Genomic DNA, 23929 nt, shown 5'->3' with positions numbered 1-23929 from the left:
CACAGACAAACAATAAAAGATATTTGAGACGAGGAGTGGTACGGCTAAAATGGGTTTTGGAAGCCCAACTGGCATCGGTATGTGGAGTTGAGTGAAGGCATATTTTAAGTAGTGAGCAAAGCAATGAATCGAGAGGCTTCAAGGTTCTTCAGAGCTGAGAGCTTGCTCTCAGTATTCTAAAATACTGATTGAGTAAAAAAAAAAGTGGGAGTGGGGGAGTGTGAATTAGGTTAGAAAATTGCTGCAGTTATCCAAAGGAATGGGTAGAAGAAACAATACACTTAGGAGTAACGGAATACACTTCTTTCCTGAACACGGACTTCCAACAGAGGTCCACTCTGTGGCAGGGTCACCTCTGGTCATTCTTGTTGCCAGCTCCCCTGGCCAATGCCACTGAGTGCAGTTATTTGACTGCTTAGCTCCAGCCTCACCAGCAGGCATTCTTACAGGCAACATTGCAAATCATGGGCAACACTCTGTAAGTCCTCAAGAGGAAGCAAATTTAACTAGTCCTTCCTCGTGAGAACCAGGGAAATATTCTGAATGAAGAAGTCTGTTAAGCTGACTGCCTACACCAAGCTTTGGGAACTGGATACCCTGGGAACATAAGAGGCAATCAATCGGAAGATTATTAATAAAGAAACCAAATTTAAAAATCGGCTTTTGGTGCTAATTACCTCCCTGTTAAGAGGGGTAATCAGCATCTCTACTCTTTCTTAGTTCACTTCCAGTTTGTGACATAACTTTAAGCATCCCTTATTGCAAATGGGGCAAAAACAAACAAAACTGTAACAACAAACAAAAAAAGGAAAAAATTCCAGACACAGAAAACAATAGGCATGGGCAAGCCCATTACTTGAGTAACATAACTACCATATTTTCCAAAACATCTTTATTCTGAAAAATATCTGATTTTCACTTAGAACTAAAATGACCTTTCTCACAACTGTTATAAACTTTTGGTGACATTCCACTTCACAAATAAAGAAAAAAAAACCCGCATAACCATACCATCCAAAATCAGGATTCCAATGGCCAAAGAAAGCAGGTACTATCATTACACTCAAGGTATGTAAAAAATAATAAAATATTTCCATATACAAGATAGCAGAGTTCTAATACAATTCAAAGTGAACTGTGGTGGGAAAATAACATTTAGTTAGCCTTCAAGTGTGGAGTAAAGGAGACAGGGAAGGTATGGGAAGGTACTGGAGTTACAGGCAGTTGTGAGCTGCCATGTGAGTGTGGGAATTGAACCCAGGTCTTCTGGAAGAGCAGCCAGTGCTCTTAACAGCTGAGCCGTCTCTCCAGCCCCGACCATTCCAATTTAAATGCACTTAAAGATACCAGGCTCATGGGCATAATTCATAACATCAACTACTGTGGCTTTACACCAATTACAAATTAAACCAAGGTGCTCAGGCACCACTGACTGGATGGCCTGTCCAAATGCTTTCAGACTTCAGGGATTTGCTTAGCTCATTTGTATGCAAGTGTCAAGTGTATCCAGGTGGGTTCATATGAGCAAGCAGACACGGAGTTGCACAGTTGGCATGCACCAGATGTGTCAAATGCACACAACAGAAAACCGAGACGTTAATCGCCTCAAAATGTCAACCCCGGGCACCAGCTCATCTTAGAGCTGAGCATTTGGAGTTTTATTTACATACTGTGAATTTCTTTCTTTTTTTCCTTCATCATCTGCTCCTCCTTCCCTCCTGCTCCCCTCAATTCCTCCCTCTTTCTCTGAGACAGGGTTTCTGCTGTGTGTGCGTACATGTGTGCGTGCATGTGTATGTGTGCTTGTGTGTATTCTGGCTGGCGCAGAACTTCATATGTCGATCAGGTTGGCTTTGAACTCAGAGATCATCCTGTCCCTGACTCCTGAGTGCTAGGATTAAAGGTGTGTGCCACTATGCCCAGCCTGTGAATTTCCTTAATGGATATATAGTACTTAGTTGAAAGTCAGTTTTACTGGTTACAAGTTTCTTGATTTATTTTATGAATTAATCTTCTGAAAGCAACACACACACACTTTTAAAAACAGAATACAAAACTGTAAACAAAGTCAGGTCCCATGCACTCCCCCTCCAAAGCTAATCTGCATTGATAGAATGTTTTTGTAGATGCTTGCACTGTGTGTAAGGAAGCCTGCCTACAGACTGTACATGAATGAATGGTGAGTTAAAATAGGAGCATCATTTGTTGCTCCTAACTCCCTTTGAACTAAAGGCTCCACGACGGTCAGGTAGTAGCGATAATTCTGGCTTTGTCCTTTCATTCTCAGAACACAAGCACACAAATGCCTTACATGACTCGGACAATCAGTTTTCTAAACACTGAAGTTCTCTGGGGCATTTTTTTTTCTTTTGGATGCCTGTTTATGACAGACACCAGCCACAACAGTGACCAATGAAAAGGCACTTTGGTGAAGAAAGAAATACTCCCAGCAAATGGGATACCCAGTGAGAAATCCACTGTACATCTCCGCTTGGCTCTGTGCGTGTGGCGAGTGCCGCTGTTCTGTGGAGTAGTTCCACAAGTCTCCTGCTCCTGGAGGGGTGCCCGTGAACCCAAATTGCTGGTGCCCCTTGCTATCTGATGAGTGAGTGGGTGTTTTCTCCACCTTAGGTCTCCTTATTCCCCTCCAGTCAGATATTCTACACACAGAGCAAAGCAGGGGTTGTGAACAGCAAGCAGACACAGCGCCCCGAGCGGCCTGCATGAAAGCGGATGGAACACCCTAGGAAGGCAGCCGCATCCTCTTCCTGCATCATGGAAGTATGCCAGGAGGACCAGCGGTGGTGGCACTGCTCCTCCTGCCAAGCAGGACACCCAGGCAGAGTGAGAACTGATCCTCTCACCTGGTGAGCAAATACTTTCTATAAAGGACACAGTCTTCAACCCCAGTGTAAATGTGCAACCGGGTTGGGTGGGAAGGTGGGGAGTGTGTGGAAATTGGTCCCAGCTGAAGAGGTGACCTTTGGCTTAGGAGAGAACACAGGGCTAGATAGGTCACTCAGGGAAAGCTGTGCACTGGTTTCCTGATGTCAGCTTGGCTGGGGAATCTGGACGTATGAGGGCCATGGAGTGACAGCTCGTGGCAGACATGAGTGACCCGCAACAATAACGGTGTGCTCTGCTTTTGTTTACGACCAGTTAGGGGCTTGGGGAGTAGACAGAATGGGCTGCAACCACACAGCTGGAGAACGTCTTCCCAGGCGCGGCGCCACGTCATTGGCCATCAAATCTGTGAAGGCGCTGCCTCCTCATTTCTTCCTCTGGCGTGAGTCGGAACCCATAGGGCGTTGGGCCATTTCTGGTATTTCCTGCAGCGAGGAAGCGGAAAGGGAAATCACACACTGCCTATCCATCGTGCTGACATTTACAAGGGAGTGTGTACCCTAGGGTTCCAAGAGGAGAAAACCAGATGCTTGGTGTCATCCTTATTTCAACACTAAAAAGGCACATGGCAAACATATTTTAACTTCAGCTGTCAATAGTAATTTCAACAGAGAGCAAATAATCTTTAGTATGGTTCAGCCCATGGGCTTAATTCATACTCAGCTTCTTGACACTCAGCCCACTTTGACTTTTTTCTTCTGCCATGTTCCATAATTTTCATCACTTAACCTTCTATATGTCTCAAGGGCTGCTTTCATTTTTTTATGCCCAACTCAACTAACTCCTCCATAGCCCACTGCTGATTATGCTGGTTGACTTCTCCTGCTTAGCCCTGGGGCCTCTCCTTCCTTCCTCTAATGTGCCCGTCTTCCCAGCCTGGGTATCAGAAGCACACTTGACTGAGACACATGAGTCCCACCTTCCCAGAGGAGAAGGGCAGCATACACAAGGGAGAACAGGAGCAGAGCTGACTGACCCATGGTGGTGATGTCATATCTCAAGGGATTCGTGTTCTGCCTTGATTTTTTTTTAATGCCCTTCTCAGTTGACTTGACCCAGCCCCACCCAACACACACTGCGTCAGCTGACAGGCAAAAACATGAGCATCATATGCAAAGGTCACATGACTGAGAGGGAGGTTCCTCAGTTCTGTAGACATATTCCAAATATAGGCTGTGAGAGTATAAGAACTTCAGTTAGCACACGGAGGTATTCTTTGAAGGAGAAATATATAGCCTGTAACTGGAGATTTCTCTCCCTCCTTCCAGTTCCCGAATAACCACTCAGAAGCTTAATATTAATTACAAACTGTTTGACCAATGGCTCAGGTTTCTCACTGGCTAGCTCTACATAAACATTAACCCATTTCTAACAATCTGTGTATCGCCATGCGCCCCGTGAATTGCCGGTAATGCTCTGGCATCTTGTTCCTCCAGTAGCTGCTGCCATCTCTCAACCTCGCCTTCTTTCTCCCTCTATTCAGTCTGGCTTTCCCACCTAGCTATATTCCGCCCTGCCATTGGCCAAAGCAGCTTTATTCATCAACCAATGAAAGCAACACAAATTTGCAGCTTGCAGAAGGACATCCCATATCAGTAGTTTGATCTTAAACCTCAGGAAGAAACTTCATACCCTCTTCTGGATACAGGTAAGAAGATGGCACCAAAATGTCATATCTTTTCACTCCTAGATCTGCAAGGCCTGCTTACCGGCAATGAATCTTTCTCTCATCACCTATAGCAACCAAAAGTCTTATTGCCTTTGTCAACACCTGACCAGCCCTGAAGTCTTCCCCCAGGACAAACTCTTTAGCCTTCAGACTTTCTCTGCTAATTGTCCCTATCCAATAGCTGCCATGTTCTGCCCGAGAGAGGTGCCATCTGTGTGTATCTCTGCTCCCTCCTACCAGGGATAGAAGCTCAGAGGTGGTAGGGGACACCTATGACACTTCTCACCCCTCATGACCTGAATCAGTCCCAAATACATAGCTGTGGTCAAATAAATACGCGATTAACTGCACTTATCACTTCCAAAGGCATCTGTTAGGACCAGACATCACCCATCACAGATCACCCAGGGCTGCTGTGGCTGACTGGGGGAGCAAAGGCTTTGAACTCACTGGCCACATGAGAGGATGAGAAGGACAATTACATCCTCTGAAGGACAGCAAGTGGGCATGCGATCTTTCATGCTCGAGCTCTACGAATGGCTCCTTCCATGGTTGTTCGCATTGACAAGGTGTATAAACGTCACAACTATAGTGACCTGGCAGAGAGACCAGGGAGAACTGATTTCTGAAACCAACTGGAATTTTAGCTGTCCATGAGAAGTCCACCAAAGCTAGTCAGGAACTCTTGTGTGACTTTGTTTATGTGTTGTTACTGGGACCCTGATGCTTACTTCTAACTAGTCCTCTCTTGTTGAGATCCTGGGGTGATGACCTCTTAAGCCCGTGTATCCCTTCTTGACTGGAACACTCAAAAGTGAACAGAGAAAGTCTTGTGCCCATGTTCATCACTGATGATGAACCTTTACTTTATGGCCTTTTAGTACGGCAAAACGCATGTCACCATCTTAACCTAGATTAAAGACGACAGTGAATAAAAACACTAAAAAACTTTCACCATAAACATTTTATGAATTTCCAAGATTCAAAGTCTGACAGGATACAGTTTTTGCTGTTTTTATAAAGGAATTTGTCTTTGTTCAAAATAGTGAATTTTTGAAATGCCAAGTACATGAATCAAATCAACACAAGTTTATTGCTTAAAATTGTTTCATGAAGTCAGATCCAAATCCGACTTCGTTGTTTGTGGCTGCTTTTAACGAGAGAATTCTAACTGTCCTTATGAATGCAGGCCAGCACTTGGCAGCCTGCTGCAGATGGGCAAGGACTCTGATTAGAATCAGGAGCAGTTCAACGTGGCGAGGTTGCCACAGGACACAAACCAATGGGAGTGGACAGTGTCCTCAGACTCTCAGAGAAAGCCAGTGTCCTCTGCTGTGTTTCCGTGACAGATGATTCTCAGTTGCCTTTGGGAAGACTAATTGTTTCATGACGGAAGGAGAGGCAAAGACTTAGGGGGCAGACGGTGAGAGTTCCTCAGGTCCAGCGCTCAGTCTAAGTAGGCTGTGTGTATGTGTTCTCTCTCTCTCTCTCTCTCTCTCTCTCTCTCTCTCTCTCTCTTTCTCTCTCCCCATTTGCAGAGCATCCAAGGAAAACTGAGGCTTAGACAACAGAAGAAATGCTACTCACCGAGGAGAGGACTCACATCCCTACATCCTTAGAGACATGAAAGTCACCCCATTTATAGAGCTCTCTCAAGGGCTCCGATTTCACTTAGCTTCTGTTCCCAAACTAGTCCCACAGGTGGGCTAAGGACAGAGAGTGTCAGCAAAGACATCTCAGGCCACCTGGCCGGTAGAGAAAGGAGCTGTACTTGAGCCAAGGTTCTCTGGCCTCTTATAACCTTCCCAACTGCCATCACTTCTGAATCAGGGAACAAGTTAGACACCGTACCTCCTTGCCACACCTGACCGTTCCACCCACACCCAGTGCTTCTCTTCGTGGCTATGTGGGACTCACTGAGACTTGAACACAGAAAACCGGGAAAGAGCAGTGTAAGAAGGCTCAGCTAATATCAAAGGTCTGGGCCTAAAATCCCACCTCCCATTTTCTTACATTTCAACACAAAGCAGAGCAGTCCAGTTCTAAAAGATGGTCACAGCGTCACCATCTCCATTAGCATGGTAGCATTAATTCAGGTTTCACATTCTGGGTATTTAAAAAAAAATTCTTCAAACTCAGTTTCTGATAATAACAAAGCTACCCTGCTATTTGAATGGCTTAATCCAGGACCCAAACACGATGCCACTCAATTTTTTTTTTCTCTGACACAGAGTTTCTCTGTGTAGCTTTGGAGACTGTTCTGGCACTCACTCTGTAGACCAGGCTGGCCTCGAACTCACAGAGATCTGTCTGTCTCTACCTCCTCAGTGCTGGGATCAAAGGCATGCGCCACCACCGTCTAGCCCTGCTTTATTTTTAAGTGTAAATAAATCTGATATTCTGAGAGAAACTTGAAGTCAGTCATCGGTCATCAGTCACCTGCTGCTTGCTGTGTGTGCACTCTGGGTCAGCATGAAGCCAGGAACACGGCCCTGTCTACTCTGCCATCCAGCTCCTTTCTCTGCACTGATCTTTAAACATATTTCTGTGACTCCCATCTGCTATTCCTACTGCTATTCTCTCTTCTGGAACCCAAAGGGTCCAAGGGTCTCAAGAGCCTTATTCTCATGTTTCTGACATTTGCTTAAGTTGCTTAGGGATACAGCACAGGATCTGGACCAGCTTCAGATGGGTGGAAGATGTCGCCAGTTTCATAACGGGAACAGGCTGGTAGAGAATCAGGAGATGGCTTCTTCAGTCTGTCTTGGGCTCATGGACGCGCCCCATACAAGATGCTTCATTAAACAGGCTGTGGGTGGTTTCTACAGGAGAGGGGCTGCTGAACAAGGGGGCTGTTTGCCTTCCAGTGCTCTGGAGTGCAATGACCTTACAAGATCCCTTCTCCTTCCTTTATAGCCATAACTCTCAACTGTGGGTTGTGACCCCTTTGGGGTCAAATGACTCTTTCACAGGGGTCCGATATCAGAAATCCTGCACATCAGATATTTACATTATGATTTATAATAGTCACACAATTACAATTATGAAACAATTTTATGGTTGGGGGGGTCACACAGCACGAGGGACTATATTAAGAGGCGGCGGCATGAGGCGGCATGAGGAAGACTGAGAACTGGTGGTACATAGCTATGCATCTTTGAGTGAGTGGTTTCCCTCATGTTGGTCTTGGTCTCCTAGTTCATGACCTGGAATGGTGAGAGCCCCCCCCCCCCCGCACTGCCCTGTGAGATTGTTAAGAGGACTGTAGGGGACAGTGCATATCTGTCGCTAAGTAGTATGTAGGGAACGCCTGTTACATCCCTCACACCAGGCAGCCTATTAAATGTCTGTGTTTGAACTAACTCCATAATACATTCTGAAAATGAAATCCCAACACCAGGAACTCCTTAAAGAACGAGCCGGGTTACGTTTGCAGATACTTTCAGCAGTGATTTGCACACGTGTGGAGTTGTTAGCTAAGAAATGAACAGCGAAAGGTCATTAACGAACTTCATGGGGCAGCACATCTTTGTAACACAGAGGAGCCTTTGGGCTTGTTGGGAAAGCCCGAGGGTCCAGCATGGACTTTTCCTCTGTTTAGTTAAATAATCACACATGGAACATTGACAGGCCTGGGTGGGTGAAATGGCCCTGCTCTGAAGAGCCAGGCAATGACTATTAGTATTCATGAGACTCACCCCCATGTCCCTGCAAATGGACATCAGACCCCAATCTCACACAATGAAACGGCAAACACGCTTCGGAGGGCCTGGGGAACCATTTCCTATTTAAGATGACTTAGCTCCATGACGGCTCCAGTACTGAGATCATACGATTTATTGATTTGTGGTTCTTGATGGAAAATTTTCAGTTTTCTACCCTTCCGTATAATACAGTAATCTCTACATTTTATGGCTATGTGTTGATGGCCACTTTCCCTGCTCTTCACCACGAGTGGCCACAGGGCTGTTTAACTTGCTGGCGTTCACAGATCTGCAGAGGAGCCAATAAGCACTCCCGCCACTTGAAGCATACGACAGTGACATCACAGGGCGCGATCATATCCTTCCCTTAGATGAGAGAGCTGAAGAAGGAATAAAAAGAAAAACTCTAAACAAATCACTAGCATGCTGTGGTATGTCTGTCAAGGAACCAGGGCAGCGGCATAGGCCCCCTATGCTCTTTCAAGAATGTTACTTTATTAGATTTGCAAAGGCTCCTGAAAAGACAGCCACTAACTCATTTACTTGAAAGGATCAGAAACGTCTGGAAGAAGCCCCAGGTCTACTAATTTCAAAAGATGATCTTTGAATGGGGGTAGGCACTTAGGAGCAACTTTACTTTCAGGACCAATAGTTATGATATGATCTCTCTTTCAAAATATCTGGGACTTCACCTAAAATCACATGACTTTCATAATGTGGAAGTTTCATGACAGCTTGAAAGAAGGATAACAGCCATGACTTGAGAGCAAAACACTGACATGTCCATCTTGCCAATCAATCACGCCAGCCAAGCCCCAACCTCAATTGGCACCTGAGATCTCAGCATGGGAAGCTTTGAGACAGAAAGCAACATAGCCCCGTTGTCCTCTTCCCTCCAGTTGGTTGATGCTGAGGCCATTTATTGGACACGGGTGACTTGGGATCAAGAAGTCAGGAAACCACTGAGTAAATGATCCTGTCAGGGGCACGAAGTCAGGTACACTGCTTCTCAGAAAGAGTCCTAAGGTCTAACTCGGCTACATGTGCTCCTAGGTATTACCATTCTTCTCTTGGGAGTCTATTACTCCATCAGCTTTTATGAATGGAACATGTGGAACCAGACTCATAGGCAGAAATCCAGAAGAGCTCCGGAACATGGACTACCCCACTCATTCCTTCCACAAGGGCATGTGGCTTCCTTGCTTATTTTTACAAAGCTTCAAATATTCCAATTTCTTCATCTTCAGGTCTTTCCAGTCATGTCTTTCCTTTAAAGACTCTGGGCTGCCTGGGAGTCTTTGCCTTTTCCCCTCCCCTTCCTTCCAGCTTACCCTGCCTTCTTTTTTCCCACTTCTTATTTCTGGATTGATTTCTAATACACCTATCCATTTTTGCCTATGCCATCCATAAAGAAATTCATAAAGATCAATCTGAATGGCCTCATCCTTACATTTCACTTCTGGGTGTCTCCCACATTGTTCTGGGAGGTCTTGGTCCCATTTATCTTTCTAGATAGAATTTTCTTATCTATTTCACAGGGGAAGCATTGAGACAGAAGGGTTTGGAGTGACTATTTATTTATTTATTATGTATACAGTATTCTCAGTATGACTGCATGTATGCCTGCAGGCCAGAAGAGGGCATCAGATCTCTTTACAGATGGTTGTGAGCCACCATGTGGTTGCTGGGAATTGAACTCAGGATCTTTAGAAGAGCAGGCTGTGCTCTTAATCGCTGAGCCACCCCTCCAGCCCCCAAAGCAGCTTCTTTATTAACCAATGGTAATAAAACATATTCACAGCATACAGAGGGGAATCCCACATGTACAGGTCACCAGGTGTGGGCTCACTACGACTCTATCAGGACCTCAGACTCTGCATGTACCTGTGAGAGCTGGCCCAGCCCTGCGACACACACACACACACACACACACACACACACACACTGAGGTTCGTGTGCCCATGACTGGTTCCCAGGGAATCTTCAGCGAATGGCAGCACCCCGTCCCTGAGAGCACAGATTTGCCCTGACTTCAGTCTGCAGCCAGAATACCCTCTTTGGAAGAGTGTGCTTGGTTTTGACTTGGACTTGTGGCAGCTGGACAGGGAACCACTATCCTGTGCCCCTTGCCACTGTCGTCCAACTCATTTGGTCTCATTCAGTGCCCTGGCCCCACACTCCCCAAACATAAAAATTACTTTTAAGTTTTTTATTGGAATATATAAATATTACGTTTTTTATTGAAATATATATTATTAAGGGAATTTGTCAATACTAAGAAACAACCATCAACATATTACCAAGACCTCAATTCCAGACCTCATTTGGCTTTTGTCAGTTTTTCTAAGCTTTTGTTCCATGGTGCAATCCAAGAGATTACAGTCCACATAGATGCTTTGTTTGTGGGTGTCTCTTAGTCACTGGCAAGAAGTCCAACAGAAATTCCTCAGCTGGGTTTGCTTGGTAGTTGGCCTCTTGATTAGACTGAAGTTCCAACAGAGAAGAAAAAAGCCACCGGTGTACTCTTGGTCCCATATGTAACCAACAGGGTGGATTACTGGGGCAGCTAACTCGAAACAATTGGTGAAAGACTGTTTTGTCAAGTTTCTTTACTTCTTTACTGTAGGTTTTTTGTTAAGTTTGTATTTTTATACATTTTGTATATTTATTCGTGTGTGCGTGCATGCATGTGTGTATGTTTATGTGTGTGCCTGTGTGTGTGTGCATGCGCGCATGTATGTGTAGAGGACAGAAGAGGGCGTTGGATGTGTTGAAGCTGGGGTTTCACAGGCTTTGAGGTGCCCAACATGGGTTCTGGGAACTGAATTTTGGTCCTGTCCAAGAGCAGAAAATACTCATAACCACTGAGCCATATCGTCAGCACCAGTATAAAAACTTTTGTTGAGTTCCAAGAGGATAAAGCTTTGATCTTTGCCTTCAGAGTTCCCAAAATAAACTGGGGAGACTGGGTATCTCAAACAAGATGTCACCTGGTTACTTGTTCTTGGGGTCAGCAGGAGGTGGTGGAGTTGCTTATAAACCTTCAGTGGACTTTGGCCTCTGATGTTCCGGTGAGGTGGTCCTCATTGTTCTCTGCATGTGACTTACTAGGGAACTTGGTTAATAAATGGATTTGGAGCAGGGCAGTGGTGGCACATGCCTTTAATCCCAGCACCGGGGGTGGGGGGCGGGGAGAAACAGGCAGATAGATCTCTGTGTGTTCAAGGCCAGCCTGGTAAACAAAGCAAGCTCCAGGACAGGCTCCAAAGCTATAGTGAAACTTTATCTCAAAAAAAAAAAAAAAAACAAAACAGCAACAAAATAAAAAATTAAAAGAAAAAAATAGATTTGTGTTTGGTGGGATTGTCAGTGAGCCCAGACACTCAGTGTTTACTGAGTTCCTGCAGGACTGTGAATGTGTGATGTACACTAACCACTGACACTATCCATCTTCCAACTGAAAATATCCAGCAGGTTCCACTCAGTACTTGTGCTTGCCAGCAGGTGGCAGCAGAGGCCTACAACCCGGCGTCTGCAGACTAGAAAACTAGGACACATTCCAGTCAGGCAAGCATTCTGCACTGTAAGCAGAATAAGGGCCATTTTGAACCAGATGGGCCCTACAGAGGATGCTGCACTGAGCATTAGGGAGATGTTTACTGTCTACGTGGTCTGCAGGTTATGTGCCAGCATCTAGCGGCTTCTATGCCACACCACGCTTCTTTCTGAGGAAAGACTAACAAGGAACTGAGGGAGGGGCCACAGATATAGGGATTTCTCATCAGTTCCAAAGTCAGGATGACATTTTGCTCTTGTGCACAGGCCTTGCGTTGCCCACTGGTGCCGTCTGTAGCTCCCTTACCACCCTAGCTCCACGTGAGAGAGATGGACCCATACAGTTTGTGGTGATTTGGTAAGACCAGATGCAGTACTAACAACACAACATGATGTAAGCCTAATCAGTGTGGTCACGCCAACTGGTTCACGTGTCTGCTCCAACCTGGGTCAGTTGCTATTATATGGGTACCACTTGCATGCAGGAGCATCCTCCAGAATAACAGGCGCTAGATTGCCTGGAACTGGACTTAATTCAAACACGTTCACAATCAAGATTCACCCTTACACACCTCCAATTACCCTTCCCCCAGCCTGCCTACCTGCTCTGGACCCACTCCTTATGCTAATCCAGAGGAATGTCTGTCTGAAGGAGAAGAGGAAAAGAGAATGGGAGTAGGAAGGGAGGGAACAGACAGGCCACTCAGCTCTCACGGTAACAATGTCTGATACAGCAGCCTAGAGCAGGAATTGCTGTGGAAGGAGAGCGGAATGGGGTTTGATGTGGGGTTTTCCTTGGGTAGCACTGCGAGCCCCTGTACCCCACCCCCACACAGTGGTTTTTGCCAGGAGTCCTCATTGGCTAACCCTGTGATCTCGGGTAGCTGTTGTTGCCCTGTCTGTTGGGGCACGTTCAGAAGACACCTGCTATGGACTGGATGTCTGCCCCTTCGTCCCCTCAGTCCATACGATGAGGTCTATACCTAATCTTCACCGGGGTTGTGGCGGCAGGTGAAGCCTTTGACAGGTGTTAGACGGAGCCTCTGCAACGAGACTGGTGCCCTCAGAAGGGGATGAAGAGCTTGCTGTCCATCACAGGCACAAGGCGGAGGCTATTACCCTAGGCAAGGGACCACAGAGGAGCCCAATCGTGCTAGCCCTTGGAACTCAAGCAGTGGAGGCTAGGAAGAAACATAGGCTTTGGAAACACAGCTCAGCCTGTTACAAAGCTCACAAATTTGCCTGGGCTTTAGAGTTCTTAACACATTAGAAAACATCCAGGAGCAAGAAACAGACTGAGAGATGAGATGTATTATATTATGTAATATATATATATATATATATATATATATATATATATATTTGATTGCACTGAGTGCTCTCTTAAAGGGCTTAAATATTCATACTATCCATTTTTTAAACACCACAAGCCTAGTCAGTGCATAACCGAATCATCAATGCATAATTATAGAAATAACCCCTGACCCGGGAAATTGTCCCTGACAGCCTTCCTGGACCAGGGAAGCATGGTGATGGTTCACAGCCATCATTAAAGCTAAAAGCTCCCCTCCCTCCCCCGGGCATCCATCTCTTGCAGGTGGAACCCTGGCCATGACAGTGAGGTAGTCAATCACAGGGTCGGGCCAAGGGTACCAAGGGAGGACAGCCCAGGGTAGATCCACCACAAGAAAGAAAGTAGCTTCCATCTTATGGCGACGTCCTTTGCCAGGCCAAAGCAGCAGCAGCAACAACAACAACAACAACAACAACAACAACAAAAAGCAAAGGGGTGGTGGTGCTGAAAACTAGCCAAAGGAGGCGCTCTGTCACAAGTGTGATGTTCAAGCCTTCAGAGTGTAAGACCCGGTAGATAACTTGGAAGGTGAGGACGCCCCAACCCCAAGTGGATAAGCTGTGAGATAAGCAGCCGGAGAGGCCTTCTGGAGAGACACACAAACAAGTAGAAGCCTTGGTCCTTGGTGCTCAGAGCTCTGCTAGTCTTAAACGGGTCAGAGCCAGTGAGGAATTGTAGTGGCTGAAGCCAAGTCTAGGCTGCGATAAAGTGGCCTAGAGGAAGCACGCGGTTTGGAGGGAGATGGCATTGACCCTCACTCTGCGTCCACGGCCCACTCTCTGTGTGGTCTGCTAGGTCAGATAAACCCTCTCCTGGCCAGAACCCCGATCCTGTGCACCACTAGACCTTGTGCATCTGTGAGCATCTCTATGCATGCAGGCACGTATGCATGCATGTTCGTGCAGGTCCTTGTGTCTGTATGTATGCATTCCACATGTGTATCTGCATTTAATATATGCAGAAAAAGGTTTCCCTGAGAGTAAAGCATAAAACCTTCAACCAACAAATCCTCCTGGGATTTTCAGGGAGACTTATAAACTCTCGAAATAGCCTGCCTCTAGTTGTCTCATTGTGGCCAGAGTTAATCTCAAAAATGATTTTGAAGAGTGACAGTCTATATTATTGAGGTTTGACAACAATGAAAGTTGGTTACTCTGAAACACCTGCCCGCCACTGCCAGAAAGTAAAGCTTACTTTATGAACAGAAAGTGAGAATTTAGAACCAAACTTCATAAAGCTAGAACCTGACTCATCCTGGATAGCTGAAGGTGGTGGTGGGCAAATCGCTCTCTGAGCAGTTTTGGAAACATCTAAACATGTGGTTGGGTCCTATAAAAAGCTAGTACTGGAAGGCCTCTCTACAGTTTCAAAAGGAAAATAAAAAGATTTGATAAAGTGTGTGAGGTATGATGGTGTTTTAACCCCAGCACCCGGGAAACAGAGGCAAGAGGTTAAGCTCAGCCTTGGGTAAATGACAAGCCTAAGGCTAGCCTGGTCTACATGAGATCCCATCAAAAATAAAAATAAACCATTGGGTAGAGCATGGAAAGGAGAGTCTGGGTGTGGTATCCAGGTGATCATAAACATTACAGGATTCCAGAGCAGAGCAGCTGAGTTCCAGAGAGGGGCACATTTTCCAGTGAATTGAGAGGCGTGAGAGACAGTGCCCCAGCTTCCTCAGCAGTTTGCTCAGGCTGCCTGGCTTTGTTCTTCAAGTCACCACAGCCAGCAGAATCCGAACGTCATGTGCCAAGCCTGAAATAAGCACCCGAAGTTGCTCTGTTGCTTCTCGGCTGTGATGGGGGACACAGCTCATTGGGTGTAGGGCTACAGAAGAGCTTGAATGTGAGTTTCCCTTCATTTCCCTTTGTTTCAGACAAGCTCTTAGCCTGATTCTCAACTTTGTTAGCTGTAGAAATCTAGAGAATAATGCGCAGCTGTCTTCTGAAGACCAAGTGAATTCGAGGAGTCGTGCACCCAGCCTGAAGGAGATCCGTGACGGTGCGACTCTCTACAGTAACTCCTTTTCCCAGCTGCTCTCTCTCCAGAGCCGCCATCATTCATCCAGTCACATAGGCCAAGGTCTTCCATACCCTTGACGTGCCCTCACCTCTGCACCACCAAAGCACGTGATTCTAACACGTGGTTTCACAGCCCCAGTGTAGACAAAGTCAGGTTCCAGCCCAGTGCCCTTATATCCCCCCATGTTGCTTTCAAAACTATGAGTACAAGGCTTCCTTCCCCATAATTTCCCTCACTCTGACCAGTGGCTTGGCAGAATGTTCTTTATATTAAGTGCAAAGCTAGGAAGGTGCAGGGAGAAGAGAAAGTCAATTGATACAGAGACTATCTGAGTTAATAAAGGAAAAGAAGGATGGGCATGGTGGTGTACACCTTTAATCCCCGTGCTTCGGAAGCAGGCAGAGCTCTGTGAGATCCAGAGCAGCCTGGCCTCTGTACTGAGTTCTAACCCAGTGAGGGCGACAAACCGAGACGTTTTCTCAAGAGAGAAAAGGAAACAAGAGCGAAACTGACGGTCCGGAAGAAGCCTCGGGTTTGCGGCTGCAAGGGCAGCATTTCCCAAGATTTCCTTGGGATCTGAAGACAGCAGGCGGGGGCATCTGTCTTGGCTGGATGCCCACACCTGCTTTCAAGATTGAGGGCCCAAAGAGTAAGGGCGGTAAGGCCCCAGCGAGGAGCTCTGCCAATATGACTGATCTGAATGGAATGCGACTCTATGAGTCATTTGTAGCTTTAAATACTATAGAGAAAGGAATTTGGAAAACATGCCCAAACAGCCTGGCTTTGATGTGGTGCGCGCCTTTAAAAACACATTGTTCAAATTGAGGCTGAAATGCAAAGCCCTCGTGTTTGCAATGCTGTTACTGGAGGGACACGGCAAAAGAGTACAACTGTTAACTTAAAGGCAAGATGTAAAACTTCAGAGCAACGGGGCAATTGCCAGTGCAAATTACGAGCTGTTAAACCTCAAAAGGCTTCATCAGTTAGCAGTGAATGCTCTTGAGTCGGCTTGGCCCGAGAGGGGGATGTTCTTCATATAATTTGGGGTACACTGCGTTTATCAGAGCTTCTCTTTGCTTTTACCTCAGGAGCACAACCATTGTGTGTAACCCCCACCCCCACCCCAGGGCTTTGTTTGAGCCTGTTAATTATGATTAGGGTTAGGGCAGTGTCTCCAGGGTCACCATTGCTGCTGGGACAGGCTACAAATTAGACATAATGTATGGCTGCACTGTAATAGACACTCTGGGAGCCGGGCTAGCCTTCCTAACCCAAAACACCAACATCCGCATCGTTTTATTATAAAAAACAGGAGGGGGGGGTTTCTTCATTTCTTCAGGATTATAAACATCTGAAGACAACTTTCTCATGAATTCCAGGCAGCTATTTTGGACACAGAGGGGGTGGGTAAAGCCAAAGAACGAAGCAACACACTTCCCATTCTGGTTGACAGAGGAGGGGGTGGGGGCAGTCATGCATGCCAGAGCGAACTGTGTGCAAAAGAAAATGAACACACAGGAAGCCGCCGGCAGAGTCCAGGCACCAGTGACAGCAGGCCCAGTGACAGTTCTTGACCCTGTGGGCTCATTCTAAACATGATGCTACAGAGCCATGTGCCTGCACAAAGTCAGGAGCTGGATTTAACACAGCCTGATAGTATTCCAGGCTCCCATGTCCTACACCAAGCACCAGACCTCCCATTATGACCTTGTTTGGGGTGTCTTAGAAAAAAAGAGGATAAATCTCCAAGAGGACGTGTGGGGTACACTAAAATGAAGCCTCGAGTTTCATACATAAAGTACTACCAAGGTGGGATAGAATCATAAGAACGGAGTTATGGTTAAGGATTGGTACCATCTTCATGTCCAGGGCCCAGTCGTAAGAGCTCTCTAGTGCTTTCCTGCTTTGTTTTTCTGATCTTCATGGTTTTTATTATTCATGCTACACATTCCCAAGAGTTGGGGGGGGTATAGATGGTCTTTGGTTATTTGGTAGATTATGAATGTTTGTTATATTTAGGGAAATATAGGATAAAAAGACAACTATTAATCTCAGATATTTAGCATTGCCATGTATTTTGGTATATTGATACAAATTTAAAGTTGATTTTGTTACACTGTATATATGCATCTATTCTTGTCTAAAGGATTTTTGTATATTGTTACAAATTTAAGGTTATTGCCCTTATACTAAACTTCTATTTTTGCTTAGGATATTACCTATACAGTTTATACTGATGATACAGTTTGTTTAATTATATAATATGAAGTTTTATTCCTTAAAAGCTATTCAGGATAATAAATAAATACAGGTTAATAATCACCCATATCTATCAAACTTTTAGTCATGTTAGGTTTTCAAGGTAATAATACAGAGGTATATTTCAGATAGATAGGTAATCTTCAAATACTTTAAAGACATACAGAATATGGCATTTACAATGTTTTAACAACCTAAACTTTTCTTGATGTCAGATAACAAATACTCAAAAGTATAGTTGGCAGGCACTTTGTCTCTGACCAAACAAGACCGTAACTGATTTCTCTGTTTTCTCTGATTCGCAGGAGCAAAAGGCTTAGTTAATCCCAAACCACATTTCGGTCTTTCATTTGACAATAAAGTATGCACAAGGTCTGAGAGGCTCAGAATCTGAGCCACTTAAATTCATACACTCAGTGTTGTGGGAAAAGGAGCCATGGATGAGGAAAACACTGGCCACACCTCAAGGTTGTGAAACTGGGCAAGGGAGTGAACTTGAGAAAATTCCGTGAGGCAAGATAGGGCTCCAAACCCTTTGGTCACCTCAAATAGACAGGCCCTTCCACTATAGGTAGGCTGGACAAGTCGAAGAGAAACTCCTAGGAGTGGGCAGTTGGCTGGATAAATAAGTAAACCACAAGAATATGCTTACTGATTGGTCTGATTGTCCACTCCAGTTCAGAGAAACACTTTCATTAATTTAAAAAATTAAATGCAAGAAAGTCTGAACCACCAATTCTGCCAGTGACAGAGTAGGCCAGGCCTCTTCCCAGAGTGTTGTTACTCAGTTAGATGGTGGCAGTGAGTGATAACCAAAGTTCTGGCCCTTGAAAGAATGCAAATCTCTGCAGGAAAAGAACCCAGACATATGAGTCCCTGTTGATGGAAGTTAGGCAGGAAGAGAGTTTAAGTTCTAAGACGATTTTATGAAATGGTCCTGCGGGGGTAGAGCTTCAACAAATGAGTACCAGCCTTCAGAAAGGGACAGTTCTGAGTTAATGTCGAAGCAAAGGAGAGGACAGAATAAAGAGCAAATGTGGAAAAATGTCGCCTTCCCAATGTCCTCTGTTAGTGGAGCCAGGCATCTATCTCCCCGGCCGCTCACCCACAATGGCCACCAGCATCTCTAGCGCAAGAAAACATCTCAATGATTCTCTGGAGTGATTGCTGCCTCTAATTGATTATAGAAAAATCTTGATCTCTCCCAGAGGGGAAAATACACGTTGGGATTCCTGTCAAGAATGAAATGGTCTAGACACGCTTATAAAAAGTTCATCTGAGGGCTGTTTTATGAGCACAAATGTTTAGGTGCCATGGAGCATTTCAGTAGTTCCGTAAGATTACATTATTTAGTGATAAGAGCCCAACCCAGCCAGAGCAGACAGAGCCCTGGGTTCTGGGGAACAAGGCTTCCCTTATTTGTGTGGGTGTCACTACTGCAGGTTCCACAAAGATATGTGGAATGGCTGACCCCTAAGAGTTTTCATGGAGGGAGGGAAAGTCTCCTCATCTCCAACTCCTGCCTTGACCCAAAAATGTGGACTCTGAAGTCGCCCTGCAGGCTTTGAGTTTAGCCATCCAGGGTGGTTCGGCATAGACGCCAGTGTCCTTTCCATAAGCAGACCTGCTTCTAGAGGTGAAATGATGCTGAGGGTGGGAAGGACGACGCTGGGGGTGGGAAGGACAGCGCTGGGGGTGGGAAGGATGGCGCTGGGGGTAAGAAGGATGGTGCTGTGGTGCTGGGGGTAGGAAGGATGGTGCTGGGGGTGGGAAGGATGGTGCTGGGGGTGGGAAGGACGGCGCTGGGGGTGGGAAGGATGGTGCTGTGGTGCTGGGGGTGGGAAGGATGGTGCTGTGGTGCTGGGGGTGGGAAGGATGGTGCTGGGGGTGGGAAGGATGACGCTGGGGGTGGGAAGGACGGTGCTGGCGCTTAGCGCATCTATGCCTTTCTCCCTTCCTCATGTTTTGCCTCCTTGTCTCCTTCTTTCATAAACAACGGGCTTTTCTTCTGACTTTCTATCATGTTCAAATCCTATAGCTCTGAAGAAGGGCTGCAGGATTGTATTCTGGAATTTTCAAAAATCTGTCACATTCCAAAGAAAAACCTAGAATTATAAATCAAACAGAGAAACGGGCAAAAAGTGCCTCTTTGATTTTGTCAAGGACCTTATTTGAATATTCAAATGCTACTAAGAGTCACATTTATTCCACAGATGTAAGATAAATCATCAGAATGAGCTACAACAGCAAAGCAGAGAGAAAGAGTTGACTGTGACTGGGAAGTAGCTCTTGCATCATGTAAACAAGAGCTGTCCAAACCCTGTAGTCTGTTCTCTCTGTGCCTTCGCTGTCAGAGAAAAGGAACAGTTTGAGAGAGAACAATGAGAGAAATGCAATACTTTTTCAGATTTGGTCTGTGTTGAACAGACCAGCCTGAAACTTGTGATCCTCCTGCCTTAGCCTCCCAAAAGCTGGGATTGCAGGCATGGACCAAGGCACTTTCCACGACATCTTGAATTGACAGTTTGTGGAATGTCCTTTTAGCTCCCCTATGACTGTAAAAAAAAAAATAATAAAAGTAAAATAAAATAAAAGTTCAGAGGCTAGACATACATCAGTGCTAAACTCCATGTTCCAGCTGTTCTCTGTTTGTTAATTGTTGTATTTCTTTCCTTGAGTGCTTGGTCATCCAGCAATGGTTATAAAGCACTGGCCTAGGGTCTGTCTTAGGGTGAGGGAAACTGGAGGAAATGAAAGAGCAAGAGGTGACTTTTGCCACTGCAGGGTCAGGGTTGAGGGACTAAAGTGCTCAAGTCCTATAATAACTAGTTGACTCCAAAATAAACTATGAAAAAAGTAAAAAGTGTTAAATTAAATGCCTATGAAAAATACCATTTCAACAATTTACAACTCAATTACACATATGTTTACACATGTGTTTGTAGTCTATATTTTTATGCTTTAAGTTTGTATTTAAGGACTAAGGATGGGACTGCACAGGTTTTAATGTAGTAGAAATGACATGGAGTGGGCTTCTTAAAGTCCACAAAGACCCTCAGAGGTTCCACATGTTGGGGAGGACATCTATAACTCTCATGGAGATTTCAATCTGCTGGAGGCAAGTACCTGCCAACAGCCATCGCTGCCTTACAAAATACCATGAAAGAATATCTCAACTTCCTTGTAAAAACAACCCAAAACAACACCACAGCTATACAGTGGTCAGGAAAGTTTTAAGGACAAACATTTTTCCATCTACTTGATGGAAAAATACTCCAGAGGCCAGCAGAGCCCAAGGGGAAGTGTCACCTGCTTAACACTGTCCCAGCAGGTGGCAAGTGCCTCAGAAAGAGGAGCCTGCAGGCCTGCAGAAGCAGTCAGGGCTGACCCGGAGCTCAGTCACATTCCAAACATGGCTGCTCTACTGCCCTGTGCAGTCAGCAGCGTCCTTGGTGTTCAAGCCGTCACCTGAACGCACAGGCACAGCCTGGCCCATATCATAGGAATCCGAAGACTTTCCTTTTAAAACTTCTTTTAGTTAAGAAGAAGAAAAAGAAGAAACCACTTTTCAATTAGCTTCAGCCAAGTAGACCGCACTTTCTATTTGCTCTGAGAGAAAGAAGCCGGAGATTGCTCCTAATTCAATTCTATTTCTCTCTTTTGTAGACATTTTATCAGACTCCTTAATCCTCCCGGCGGGCAAGGGCACTAGGTAAAAGAGGAGAATGAACTCAATTTTGAAAAGAAAGGCTCACATGACAAAGCACAGAAGCAGGTCTTCGGAGGCAATTTGATTTCATTCTTCACCCCTTTGCTGTCCCTGAGTTCTCTTCATGATGCCCATGTGGGGAGCAGGGTGGGAGAGTGCTAGGAAGCTGATGTGGCTGGGTTAACAGTAGTATGGGACATAGCATCCGCAGTTGAAGAGGGTTAACAGTCCTGCAAATAGACCCCAGTTGCTTCAAAGCGCCCTGTCAGTGCGCCGGTCTTGCTGGGCCCAAGCTTTCCCTTGTGCCTCCACCGTGAGATGTGTTGAGATGATGCTTAGTGTGCCAAACAAGAAAACAAACCACGAGAAAATGAGCTTTGCGCAGGAGGAAAATCTACTAAAAATACATGTAAGAGACTTCAAACATGAAATCACATTTACAAAATAACTGCTTAATGACTCAGCCAAAAATGATTCAGGAACACATGGATTAAATTCCCTACAAAATCCATATGGCTTTGCAAACTAGGGGAGAGACTAGCTTAGCAGAGTCGGCTCGGCTGGTAGGGCACAGTGTTGGGAGAAAGAAGCCGGCCTGTTCTCACTCTGCCGGGCCTTTGCTGGTGCTTGCTTTGGTGACTGTCAACTGGCCACAGCAGTCACTACCTAAATTTGGAGCAAGCTCCTTGTCAATGGTTTGTTTAACTCTTTTCCTATTTAGGCAAGGCATCCAATACTTCAGAATAAGCGATTCTTCCTCACCAATACTTCAAGTATCAACAACACAGCCTGCTTACTTCAGTATTAAAAGGGAAATTTGCCTTGTCTTAGGCCCAAAGGAAATGTCTTTGCAGTAACTGGCTATAGATTGATACATAGGTTTCTCATTCGTTTTTAGTCATTAGGAACTAATATCAATCAAGAGAATGCTGGCTCATGCTTGGTTCCTTGACTGAAGATGCACACTTTAGATAAAGCTTGTCGCAAGAAGCTCTGTTTTCCTATCAGCCTTTCCTCCAACACATCAACCCCAGCTCACATCAACATAACATCACCACCATCACGGTCATAAAACATCATCTCATTGTTCCTTGCTGAAAAGTTCTGACAACTACTGAACCTGTTTCTCTAGGTGAGAAAATGGAGAACTGAAGGTCAGAGAAAGGCCACAGAGCACAGTCAGCCAGTCCAGACACCTGCCTTCCTTTCCTGCCGGGACATTTTTCATTGTTTGCTCTGGCTGGTTTTCAGGCATCAAGCTGTCTGGAATGTCTCCTCTCCACTTCTCCACGGATGACTCTTCCATTCTTCAAGACACAGAACAAACACAAACCAGGGTGCTACTGCACAGGTATCTGATGCAGTGTTTAAAGTCCACAGCCAGGTGAACTCACCTCGGGTCATCTGGATGGGCCTGAGTGAATCAGCGGAAAGGCGCGAGAGCAGCGGCAGCAGAAGAAACGGTGTCACGGACTGAATCTTCGGCCATTCCTAAGAACTGGGGCCGGCCCTCCTGCTTGGTCCACCCTATGGAATTTGGGCTTGCCTGCTCAGCTCCTACAACTGTATGAGTCAGTTCCTTGTAGTAACTCTTGATACCAACTTGCACTGGCTCTGTTTGTTGGTCGAATTTTGCCTGACACACTAGATGTGGTTCCTTCTGGGTTCCTCTTAGTTATTTCGTTCTGATGACACCCTTAGCTTCTTGCTGGCGCTGGCACTTGTGACTTTTTTTTGTAGGCAGGCTTACACCTTAGAGGCTCTTGAAAACTCACTGTGTCTTGCGTATGAAGACGTATGTGCTAGAAGAATTAAATCACATTATATATGAGACGGTGTGGAGCCCTCCCGAAGGACCAGTAAAACACACACAGGATGCTCACAGGACAGAAGTCCAGCCAACATGAGTCACAGGCCCAGAGGTCATGTCACCAAGAAGCTATCTAAGTCAGCTACGGATAGGTTATTGCTTCTCTTCGCAGCACAGGGCAGTCCTCTGGAGGAAGAACTTTTAGTAGCATTAGACCCCAAGTCTGAACCAGTGACCCCCCCCTCTAGTTCCTGTGATGTGTAACTACCGAACATCCTCTATCTACACACTGCCAAATGCCCCGTCGGCACAGACTGCACCCCTATCTAACTTCAAAAACAATCACCTTTGTTTTACCATTATAACACATATATCAAGTTGCAGAATAATGACTGCCGATAACATCACAAACAAATTTTCAAATTGTGGATCAGAAAAGTGGAAATTAAATACAATAAATTATAAGGGAGGCTGACGCCAAGACAGGTAGAAAGTTTGAGGTGGGGTAACAACTTTCAACTCCAGACATTTCATCTAGGCTGATTTATATGTGACTTTCGACTAACTCAACAGGTATTTAAGAGCCCTTTGCTGCTAGATCACTAGATAACACTGAGAAAGAGCTTGGGAGGAGGTACACTTGGGACAGGCTGACTCACGTTCATCATGTGGCATTTATAGAATACGCTCTTGGGGCTCTGGGGCCCCCTTCACAGGGACTGGGTCCACCTCCACGTCTGGTTCCCAGAGCAACTCCCAGATGAGTGGATAAGCGTTCTATTAGACTCCAGTCAGCCCCACCACATCAGGAGCTCGGGGTGGGACCTAGCAATGCTACCCACACGAGAGTGTGGATTTCAGACTAGCCCACAGAGCTTTTGAAACCCCGGAGAGCTTCTGGCCGAGCCGGTCTCAGTCAGGGTGTACATATCCAAAGTTTTAC

At 45.6% G+C, this 23929-nt stretch overlaps 1 protein-coding gene across 5 annotated transcripts in view; it reads right to left on the bottom strand.

Moving 5' to 3' along the window:
- Positions 1–875: 875 nt before the first annotated feature.
- Positions 876–23929, bottom strand: part of Rhbdd1 (rhomboid domain containing 1) — a 125296-nt gene continuing 102242 nt past the window's right edge. For 3 of the 5 annotated variants that reach the window (XM_048459286.3, XM_048459285.3, XM_048459287.3), the window contains exon 7: positions 876–3329. In XM_048459286.3, the coding sequence (XP_048315243.1) occupies positions 3235–3329 (95 nt within the window). In that variant the 3' untranslated portion in view covers positions 876–3234. Of the gene's footprint in view, positions 3330–8423; positions 8658–19341; positions 22979–23929 lie in introns of those variants that run through there. The other 2 variants (XM_048459289.3, XM_048459288.3) reach the window with 2 other exon arrangements.

The sequence above is a fragment of the Myodes glareolus genome, chromosome 1, assembly GCF_982192425.1.
Source record: "Myodes glareolus chromosome 1, mMyoGla1.1, whole genome shotgun sequence".
Lineage (NCBI taxonomy): Eukaryota > Metazoa > Chordata > Mammalia > Rodentia > Cricetidae > Myodes > Myodes glareolus.
The sequence above is the reverse complement of the archived record's forward strand: the minus strand, read 5'-3'. Positions and strand labels throughout refer to the sequence as shown.